Source organism: Podarcis liolepis (assembly GCF_965112155.1).
Source record: "Podarcis liolepis genome assembly, chromosome: 14".
Classification (NCBI taxonomy): domain Eukaryota; kingdom Metazoa; phylum Chordata; class Lepidosauria; order Squamata; family Lacertidae; genus Podarcis; species Podarcis liolepis.
The window spans coordinates 27,266,927-27,278,095 of NC_139569.1; the positions used below are offsets into that span (position 1 = coordinate 27,266,927).

General features: G+C 50.6%; 1 protein-coding gene across 12 annotated transcripts in view; it reads left to right on the forward strand.

The window, feature by feature from the left end:
- UACA (uveal autoantigen with coiled-coil domains and ankyrin repeats) overlaps positions 1-9,251 on the forward strand; it is a 50,827-nt gene extending 41,576 nt beyond the window's left edge. For 3 of the 12 annotated variants that reach the window (XM_083474981.1, XM_083474977.1, XM_083474974.1), the window contains exons 16-19: positions 757-3,483; positions 4,807-4,899; positions 5,856-5,921; positions 6,581-9,251. In XM_083474981.1, coding sequence (XP_083331107.1) covers positions 757-3,483; positions 4,807-4,899; positions 5,856-5,921; positions 6,581-6,652 — 2,958 coding nt within the window. In that variant the 3' untranslated portion in view covers positions 6,653-9,251. Of the gene's footprint in view, positions 1-756; positions 3,484-4,746; positions 4,900-5,855; positions 5,922-6,580 lie in introns of all 12 variants that reach the window. The other 9 variants (XM_083474980.1, XM_083474976.1, XM_083474973.1 and 6 more) reach the window with 3 other exon arrangements.
- The last annotated feature ends 1,918 nt before the right edge of the window (positions 9,252-11,169 follow it).

Sequence of the window (11,169 nt, forward strand, 5' to 3'; positions counted from 1 at the left end):
CACAATGCCATCATGGTGTCCAGTTGCTCCGTGTCCCTTCTCCTGTGGGAGCCTTGCTGTGTACTGCACAGAAATGGAAGGTGTGGGCCAGCAACTGTCCTCTGGCAGAGCCAGCGAAATGAACAACAGGCTCATCCATTACTTGGCTGTCACACTTATTTGGCTGGGAATCAGCGGAAAGCGGGAGGCTTGTTGCAATTGCCCCATTAGCAAGATAAATTGAGCTTCTGCCCTCAGCTTAGTAACTCGGTTACTGTGATCCGTGACAGATCCATTACACAGTCAAAATGTGTTAATGGAGCAGAGGAGGCCCTTAAGGATCTTCCTGGATGAGCCTATTGTCTGTCTGCTCCGTATCCCTAACGGTCAACTGGCAGTGACCCCCCAGTCTCTCTGCTCACTTACCTGAGATCTACTTACCTTTCAACTGGAGATGTTGGGGAATGGGACTGGGGCCTTTCGTACACAAGACACATGTACTCTGCCATTGAGCTGTAGGAAAGTTCTAATGCCGTACATCCGTGTTTCCCAAACATGGGTCTCCAGCTGTTTTTGGACTACGACTCCCATCATCCCTAGTTTGCAACACCAGTGGTCAGGAATGATGGAAATTGTAGTCCAAAAACAGCTGGAGACCAATGTTTGGGAAATGCTGCCCTACATAAAAGCTAGTTAAAGGTGTGTGTGTGTGTGTGTGTATTTGTTGGTAGAAGCCCCTCTCTGGAGTCTTAAGAAGTCCGTCTCCTTGTTTTCTAGCAGGCCCCTGCCTCAGCGCCAGCTGCCCTCCAGAGTAGATCCATGGTGAGGCCCCTGGAGCTCCTGAGCCCAAGCCTGTCTCCTGCTGCCTCCGAGGCGGAAGCTCTGAAACGGGAGCTGGGCAACCTGAGGAGCTGCTACGATGCGGCCCGAGGGGAGGTGAGCAGGCTGCAGCTGGAGCTCTCCCACAAGGCGGCAGAGTGCAAAGCGCTGGCAGCGGAGTGCGAGAGAACAAAGCAGGAGTCGGACCAGCAGATCAAGCAGCTGGAAGACGCCTTGAAGGACGTGCAGAAGAGGATGTTTGACTCGGAAGGGAAAGTGAAGCAGATGCAGACGCACTTCCTGGCCCTGAAGGACCACCTGACAAGCGAGGCGGCGGCCACCGGCAGCAAGGCGGTGGAGGAGCTGAAGGAGCAGCTGAAGGACACCAAAGCCAAGTACGAGGGGGCCTCGGCTGAGGTGGGCAAGCTGAGGAACCAGCTGAAGCAGAACGAGCTGTTGGTGGAGGAGTTCCGCAGGGATGAAGCCAGGCTGGTGGACGACAACAAGAAGCTGCAGAGGGAGCTGAGCATGTTGAAGGTGGAGCATGAGAAGCGGGAGAGGAGGGCCTGCGAGGCGGAGGGTCAGCTGAAGGAGGCGGCGGCCAAGCTGGCGGAGAAGCTCGAGAAAGTGAAGAGCTCGCTCTCAGGCGAAGTGGAGGAGAAGGCGCGGAGGTTGGCAGAGGCGGAGGCGGAGCGGCAGAAGCTGCGCACGGAGGCTCAGGGGCTGAGGGCGGAGCTGGAGGGCCAGAGAGGCCAGTTTGCCCAGTATGTGAGGCCAGAGGAGCACAAGCAGCTGAAGGTCCGGTATGAGCAGAAGGCCAGGGAGCTGGAGCGAGTGCAGGCGGAGCTGAAGCACCAGAGCCAGGCCTGGCAGGCGGAGGCAGAAAAGGCCAAGGCAGGCCACAGCCTGCTGAAGCAGCAAGTGGAGGCCCTCCGGAGCGAGATGAAGAGCCAGTACGTGCCTTTGAAGATCAGCGAGGAGGTGAAGCGGGCGAGCGACGTCACGGTTGGGGAGCTGAACAAGAAGCTGGCGGAGAGCAGAGAGAAGTGTCAGAAGCACAGCGCAGAGGCGGAGAAGCTGCTGGCGGAAAACCTCCGCTTGAAGGAGACGGTTGGCCAGCTCCAGGCGGCTTACATCCCCCGGGAGAAGCACGAGAAGGAGACGGGAGCCTTGAAGCTAACCGCGGCTGGCCTGGAGCGGCAACTCACCGAGCTCAGCCAAAAGTACAGGGAGCAGCAAGCCAAGGCATCCGAGTTTGCGTCCAAAAATGCCACTCTTCAAGAGACCATGGAAGAGCAGTACGTGCCGGTGGCTACTCACGAGGAGGTCAAGGCAGTGCTGAACAGCACTCTCGAAAGGACGGGCCAAGAGCTGTTGGAGCTGAAGGACAAAATGGAAAGTGTCAAGCAAGAGTTTGTGAGGGTGAGCGATGAGAACGGGACCCTGAAGAGGAAGCTGCGAACGCTGCAAAGCCAAGTACAAGGAGGCGAATACATAAACACACGGGAGCATGAAGCAAAAGTCGCCGCCCTCCAGAAAAACATTCAGGAGCTGCAGGAGAATGGTTCCGAAATGCAGGCAAAATACCAGGCGAAGCAAGAGGAGGTGGCCCAGTTGCATGCTGAGATCAAGGCCCAGAAGAAGGAGCTCGACATGATCCAGGAATGCATCAAGTCCAAATATGCCCCCCTTGCCAGTTTCGAAGAGAAGGAGCGCTGCTTTGAGGAGACGGCGAAAGAACTGAGGAGCCAGCTGCAGAAGGAGAGGGAGCAGCGTCGAGAGAGAGAGGAGGAAGGCAAGAAATGCAGCCAGGAGAACGAGAAGCTGAAGGCCAGGCTCCTGAGCGTCCAGAACGACTTGCAGCAGAACTATGTCCTGGCGGAGAAGTCGCACGAAATGGAGCGCATGTTTGCCAGCAAGATGGACGGCCTCAACAAGCAGTTGTGCGAGCTGCAGCAGAAGTTTGCCGAGATCCAGTGCGAGAAGGAGCGGCTTCAGGAAGAGAGCGCCCGGCAACGCTCCGAGGCCCGCGAGGCAGAGAGCCGCCTCCACGGCCAATACGTCCCACTGGAGCAGGTGGAAGCCCTGGAGAGGCAGCTTGGCCGCACCATTGAAGAGCTGAAAGGGGAGCTGAGCAGCAAGGAGGCCAGCTGCCAGCAGGAGGTGCAGAAATCCCAGGAGCTGCAGCAGGAGATGGCCAATCTCAAGGCCGCCTCTGTGCCTCTAGCCGAGCACCTCCGCATCAAGGAAGGCTTGGAGAGGGAAGCATCCACCGCGAAATCCGCCTTAAGAGAGAAGGAGGGAGAGAGCCAGGAGAGGGCAGAGAAGGTTGCCAAGCTGCAGTCTGAAATCCAGAGCGCCAAAGAAGCCCTGTGGGAGCTGGAGAGCCGAGAGGTGGTTGGGATGGCGGAGCACAAGATGGTGAAGAGCAAGCTGGAAGGGCAAGTAGGCAGCATGGCCGAGAAGCTGGCCGAGCTCAGCCGGAAGCTGGAGGCAGCCCAGCAAGCCAGGATGGAGGAGGCGCCCACCAAGGACAAGAAGGAGCCCCTGCAGTCCAGGAACTTCAGCATTGAGCAGGAGATCAAGGACCAGAAGGAGAGGTGCGACAAGTCCCTGAGCACCATTGCGGAGCTGCAGAAAAGGATCCAGGAGTCCGCGAAGCAAGTGGAAGCCAAAGACAACAAGGTGAGTTGGGCAAGGGGGTGGACGCAGTAGGCTAAAGGCCGGCCAGCAGCATATAAGGCACAAAGCAGAGGATAATGAATGCAGAGGGATCCTTGGTGGGAGAGGCAGTGCTTGGACTAGCGTCTGACATTAGCTGGGGGAGCAGGTAGGCCAGACTAGGCCTGAGTGTTTTGGACTGCAACTCCCATCAGCCCCAGGGATGTATGGCCATGCCAGCTGTGGCTGATGGGTGTTGTAGTCCAAAACATAATAAGGCTCCATGCTAGTGAAGGTGGTCCTGTAGTAGATGCAGGCAACCTCCGAATCCTGCCCAAATCAACTTGGAAGCTAAATGCAGGCTGATTGGTTGAAGCGGGGGTGGGCTGCACCCTTTAATCTGCATTGGAAATGGATTCAGACATGATTTCCTTGCATGAGAGGCAGACCTGCAGAGCTGGTTCATCTGATGAGATGCTGCCTGTGGCTTTCAGCTCATTGGGAATTCAAAACGGGCTTCTTTCCTGTTGGCTAGTTCAAAAGCCCGTGTTTTAAATTATCCATATTTTAATTATTTTTGCTGTCTTGCATTTATCGTATTGTGCACCAGCCTGTGTTCTGTGTGTGTGGGGGGGGAGGGCAGATTAATAATGATAATAGAAGTAGTGAAGTTCTGAACTGCTTCATGCACAGCCACCTTCTTGCCACTCCAGCTCAGACAAAACAATGTGTGTGCTGCGCTTTGACAACCCTGGTTTTTCCTCCTTAATAGACCTTTGCAATGTGCATCCATGCACAGCTCCTGGCCCCGAGACAGTCCTTGTTTCCTTGCAAACTGGTGACTTGAATTTTGGGGGCTTTGGGGTATCATAGCGCATTGTTTCCACCCACCCCCCGCCAGCCCCAGCCCCAGCCCCCAGGGTTGGGGGTTTTGGTGACCTTCCTGTTGCTTGCTTGGGCCAGGGTTTTGGTGACCTTCCTGTTGCTTGCTTGGCTCTGCTCCAGGCAGGGCAGAATACAGGTTGGAAGCAAGCAGCTTTCAACCTCTTTCTTTGCTTTGATCACACAAGTGTAAGTCTGGGATGGGAAACATCTGTGGCTCTCCAGGTGCTGCTGGACTCCATCTCCCATCAGCCACTGCAGCCAACACAGCCAGTGGTCAGGGATGTTGGGAGTTGTAGTCATCCAAATATCAGGCCACAAGCTCCCCATCCCTGTAGTACATGTTGCTGAGGAACCACAGAGGAAAGGCTTACAGTTTGAACTTTGGCAATGTCTCTCTTGAAGATAACTGAGCTACTTAATGATGTGGAGCGGCTAAAACAGGCCCTTAACGGTCTCTCTCAGCTTACGTACAACAGCGGCCTCCCCACAAAGCGACAGAGCCAGCAGGTCGAAGTGCTCCAGGCGCAGGTGAAAACCCTTCAGCAGCAGCTGGCCGTAAGTAGTGAACTACAGCCGTCAGGTGGTAGCTGAAACTTGTCTCATTGATCAGGGTTCTGGTGCTTGGGGGTGAGGGGGGGACAGCAGGACTGGGTGTGGTGATCACCCTTGAGCTGTGGTCTTGCGTGATGCTGGCAAACAGTTTAAGGTCCAATGACCTTTGCTTCCATTTTTTAAAAAAAGTTTTTTTCTGTTCTTTGCGGTTGCAAAGCTAAGCTGGAAAGTGTGTGGGCAATTTTATTTATTATGCATTTACTTAGAACCTTTGTTCCTGACTCTTCAGCCTTACATAAAGTCAAAACGAGACAGTCCATACCTGCAGGCTTACTGTCTAAAAAATAAATGACACACAAGGGAAAAGGAACACGGAGGGAAGAGGAAAATAAAAATCCTGAACTCTGGCACCAGTTTCTGAACAGTTGTTCTTATAATGGCTGGCTGGCACAGTTCAGGGGCAGGAGGTGCTTGATGGAGCTGGGCATTCAGCAAAGCTCTTCCATGGCAGCAGTCTGAGGCAATGGCTGCCCCCAGATGGCAGTTGAGGGGAGAGGAGGCCTGATAGAGCAGAACGGATGGTGTGAGCTCTGCTTCCCAGCTCAATGCTTGGCATGGCATCTTAGGAAACGAAGGGGTTTTTGTTGGCCTTAGAAGTAGGGTGCCAGCATCCCTGCAATGCTGTGCCTCTCTCCAAGACTAGGAAATATGGGAAGCTGCCTGATGGAGTCAGACCATCAGCCCACCTAGCCCAGTATTGTCTACACTGACTGGCAGCAGTGGCTCTCCAGGGTTTCAGGCAGGCAGTCTCTCCCACCCTTACCTGGAGATGCTGTTGCGATTGAACTGGGGACCTTCTGCCTGCCATAAACCACAGTCCTTCCCCAAGGGGGCTAGCGAAGCAGACGAAACTTTGAGAATGTAACTGGAGAATGACCAGGTGTGCTCTTTTATCCTAGGATGCTGAGAGGCAGCACCAGGAGGTCATCTCAATATATCGGACGCACCTTCTCAGTGCTGTTCAGGTACGTGTTCTGCTTTTGCTGCCGCCTGCTGTGTGTCGCACCCTTTTTGACTGATGCCTGCTGAACCTGCCTAAGAGAAATCTTCAAGGGAGGCAGCATGGAGGGGTGGGGGGCATGTTCCACAGCTTGCCTGTGGTGTTTGTTCCACCACAGTTTCTCTTACTCTGTGGGAGCAGCTTACTGGGGTTGGAGGGACGTCTCTTACTACCCACTGCTCCCTTCTGTGAATCAGCCAGAGCCAGTGAATAGTTTAGGACAGTGGTTCCCAAAGCTTTCAGGGCAAGCTCCTCCTTGGTTCCATAAACTCATCCCCAGTTCCCCCTTACCCTAGAAAAAGCATGATTCAGAATAGCAGTTTGCACAACTCACTAAGGAAGATAGTAACACAGCAACAAAATTCAAAATGGTTTCAATTAATTGCGCATTTATTCTAGTACCCGTTAAAGCTGTTTACTTTAATTCAGTTGATAGTCCTTTACACCTCCAGCACCCCCCTGCTGCCCCCTTCCCTCTTAGCACCCCTAGGGAATCCCACTGCCCCCTGGGGGTGTGTGATACCACCCACTTTGGGATCTATAGGTTTTGTCACTGCAACTGAAAAGTCACTGAAAAGTTCCAAGTCCTGCCTGTTTCCTGCAGCTCTCCTCTTTGTTTTTCAGGGTCACATGGATGAAGATGTCCAAGCTGCCTTACTCCAGATCATCCGCATGCGGCAAGGGCTTGTTTGTTAGGGGTGGGGGTCGGGGTGGGAGGGGGAGGTCATGCTGTTGGTCTGAAGGTGCCTACAGCTGTGAAAGCATGCCTTCCTTCCTGCTTCGATCCAGAAAGCAAAAAAAGGGCTATATTTACACGGTCTCGATTTTTTTAAACAAAGCAAAGGGGCTATTAATTGTTTGCCTACTAAACTTAGAATTTGAAAGGTGAAATGCCTGCGCTTTAGATATCTGGGTAGTCAAAATGATGACAAAAGCAAAGTTCTTCTGAATGTCGGATTGACAACGCAAATGTTATAAAACATCGGGAAAGAAAACCCCTCTTTGCTCTTTTCCTGTCCAAACAAAACCCACTCTCACTCGACTGCACCGTGCAAAGTGTGAACAAAAGTGGGGGGCCCAAACCAAGTCAGTGTGGCCAAAATCTTGTAACTCTTCTTCTTTTCCGAATGGGTTTTACCCAGGGGCGATTTTTCGGGGCTATGTCAGGTTGACTGTATTTCTAGCCCAGTCAGGTGAAACAAGCAGTCAAGGAGGCTGCAAGGGCCACGCTCCGTATCGTTGCAGCTTGGCTGGCCGAGTTGCATCTTCTTAAATCATTTTAAGAAGGAGTCGTGCCTTTCTAGCGCTGTCTTCACGAGCAAAAAAATCCATCTCCTACAAACGGTTTTGCGTGTTTTTTATAAGAGATATTTTTTCACAGATTCTTTGTTACTGATTTACGCATAGTTTCAAGAGCAGCGGGGCTGAGGAAGACGTGAATGAAAAGCTATTGCCTTATCTTGAAATGCAGCAGCCTCACGTTTGTTTTAGAGAATTCTCCGTTTTGTTTTCAGAAGCAAAGGACATTTCCTGCAATTAAAAAAAGGCGTAGTGGTGTCAGGGAAAAAAAGAGAGAACTCAGAGCAAACACTTGCAAAAACAAGGAGACGAACACACGTGCCTCCTGCTTTTTAAGATGACCTTGTGATCCCATTTGCTTTTTTACTCCTAGTGTATTTGGCCCAGCTGTCTTTGGCAAGCTGGGAGGGAGGGATCACTTGTTCTTACCAATGACTGAGCTTAAAAAGGCTTATTGAACCTCGTGCCAAGGAAAGAGGCAGCCTCTCCTGGAAAGGTGACCACTGGTGGTTGCAGCTTCACACAGGAGCAAGCAAATCTTCCTTCATGTACTAGTTTCTCTGTGAAAATTGGGTGGCCCCTCCCCTTTGGCCTGGCAGCTAGCTGGCTAGCATCACCTGTGTCTCTCGGAGTGGCTGCCAGCACCTCCCAGCCAACCTTCCTAGGGAACAAGCTCATGAGAATCCCATGTTCTCATGCAATGATCCTTTTGGACATCCCCAGGTGCTAGATGATGTCCCTGGTGGGGGTTGTGCCTGAAGGAGCTTGTATTCATCCAGTCATGTATTCATAGTGGACTCGTTGAAGTCAATGAACTCTGGTGGGTCTGCTCTGAGTATGTCTTGGTTGGATTGAGCCCCTAGACCTTTTCTCCCAATATGCAAAAAGTGTAGATCACTCAGTAAGCCTCCCCACGAGCTGGATTTGACTGACATTCAATTTCGTAGTGACTTCTTAAGATGCTTTCTTCCGTTTTAAATACTATTGTTTTGTAAATTTATGTACTATAAATCACTACGGTGGCTTTTATTTATGCCGGGAGAAGCGTAGGTAGGATGAGAGGTGTAACTCAGCTTAGTGTGTGTGTGTTTATTTCTACAAATGAACACTACAAGGCTTGATAGTTTGTTTTAAGTAAATGTGCAATAATTCTGAAAGCAGAAACGTTAAATCCTGGGTTGCTGGAAGAAGAAACGGAAACTTTTGAAACGGAAAAAATATTTAAAAGGGGGTTGTTTTAGAGAAATGCCAGTTTGGCAGTTGTACTTTGCAGAGCTGGGAATAATCTCCAGGCAAACTTGCTTGCTGCTGGGAAACTGTTCAGACAGAGCACATGTGCCGCTGCTTACTCCCACAGGGTGGTGTCTCCTTCCTCCACCATTCCCACCTGACATCCATTCCTGGAGGCAGAGCTTGCTGCAGGTCGCCTTGCCTCTTAGTACATGTTGCACATGCTTGAGAAACCAGTGCCTCCAACCATGAAGCAAGCCAAGCCCAGTTGCCTCCACTTTCCAGGTTTACAGATAGCAGGCTCTTGACTCTCAACATCATTAATTGGCTTGCAAGCATGAGCCGCCCTTCCTAGGGGCAGGATTGTCTCCTTGTTGCAGAGCTGGCCATCTCCACTGAGAGGCCAAAAGGGGCTTCTTATGTCCTGAACTCCCCAGAAGCGCTTGAACATTAACTGGGTCGCCTTGGGGCAGGACTTCAGAATCTGCAGAGGACATCGGTGAACACACCCTGCTGTTAACTACCAGTCACTGCCTCTTTCTGAAGAAGGGCCCTGGGGTGGGGGAACCCAGTTCACCAAGTGTTCTTCGTGCTCTTAGAAGCAGTATTTTCTTTACCAAAAACAACTGGACAGTAACTGATTGGTTTTGATATACTAATCCTGACAGTTTGGGTATTGTAACTCTCCTTTTGTCTGGGAGGCATTTTGTGTATTTTTATTCTCTCTCCCACACTACATATCAATAAAGTTTTATCTTCTGTGTTATTGTTTCTGAGTGTTTCCTATCCCTCACTGAGACTGTGGGCTGCTTGGGGGAAGCGAGTTTGACCGTGGATTTGGGAGAAGAAATGAAGAACCATAGAGCATTGGCATATGATGAGGAGGAGGAGATTTATTCTCTGCACTTTAGAGTGGCTTAAAATGAAATATTGAAACACCGTAAAATATCCAACACATAAGAAGAGCCTGCTGAATGAGGAAATCTAGTTCAGCATCCTGGTCTCACAGTAGCCAACCAGATGCCCCAATGGGAAACCCCCAGGCAGGACCCCCAAACACAAGAGCCCTCTCTCCTCCTGTGCTCTCCAGAAACTGGCATTCAGAAGCATTGCTGCCTCCAACTGTTTTAGCATAATGTTATTAAGCTTACTGAAAAACTGAATTTAGAAAAAGCAACATAAAAATATCTAAATACTCCAAAGAAAGCTGATCTGCAAAGATTTTAGAAGCCTTAAGATTTATTTATTTTAAGTGCCTTTGTGTCTTTTGAGGCTGGGATGTCTCGACCCAGTATCCAGTGGTTCCCATAGCAGTTCCTTTGGTAGCATATAAGGCATACTGCAGTGGAAACCTCTGGGGCTTAAATGAGAAGAATCTGCTGGCCTGAGGCTGGGACCTTGCCTAAGTGAGTTACACCAGCCTGTCCATGCCCAGGTGTCCCATCTTCTTAAGGTGTAGAAGGAACCCAGTGTGCAAAATCAGTTGTTGGCCAGCAGTGTGAAGTCTCTGGATGGGCCAGGCCTGGGGTGTAAACATGAGGTGTCTTCTGGATTTCTGGCCTTACCCTGTCCACAGAAAAGTATCTGGTTGCTGTGCTTTAGGTTTCACCTTTGCCAGCCCCAATTCTACCCTGGGTTGTGGAAGGCACCTTCCCAGCTGAGGCTGGAAAACAGCTGTCGGCAGTCGTGGAAATGTGAGGTTTCTGGCAAGCAGTTTTCATCAGATGAAAGTTGTTGCATTCAGCAGTCAACCTGTGTGGGAACACTTGGATGTTGCTGTTCATCTTATTTAATACATATATATTACTATTCAAGAGCTCCCTGGGGCCTAGGTTTGCTTGATCAATAAATAAGCATGAGGGAGTCTGTGTGCACTAGAAATGCAAAAGCTGATTTGCAAAGGAAATACAGCTTTTGCATTAAACATTATGAGAAGGCAGCCTAACGTCAGAGAGGAGTGATTGGTATTAGGGCCTGGGATCCATGGAAACATCACTAAAATACTTGGATGGTGGCTTCATCCCATAAGTGAAAAGGGGTAACACTGGCTCCTAGTGACAGAATTCAGCATTGCAGAATCCATGTGGAATACAGACTGAGCAACCTAGACTTCCTTTTATAGTGCTTTCTACACTGACTTAGTCATGCTGGTCACATGACCCAGAAGCTGTACACCGGCTCCCTCGGCCAATAAAGCGAGATGAGCACCGCAACCCCAGAGTCGGTCACGACTGGACCTAATGGTCAGGGGTCCTTTTACCTTTTTACACTGACTGGTACCAGTTCAGCCAGATTCCAGGCAGATTGTGTTTCTCAGCCCAACCTGGAGTTACTGGGATCTTTGAACCTGGGACTTTTCTGTAGGCAAAGCAGGTGCCATCCTACTAAACTCTGGTCCTATGCAAGTCTTTTTTTTTAATGCTCTTAAATATGCCACATTGGGGTTAAACCGTCACATATCTGGCCTGGCTTTATATCTAACTGTTGGCTGTCTTAAGATTCTTCCAAATAATTCCTCTTAACTGCTTTCGCTGCCAGGCTGTTAGATCTGTGTTAAGTGTAAGGTGTTATTTTAACCACCCTGCAAGCTCTCATCAGTACAGAGTGGATCTTCTCCCTCTGATCTGGGAGAGGTGTGCAAACATGCAGTTAATTGAATGGCCTGCTCTTTGTCTTCATCATTT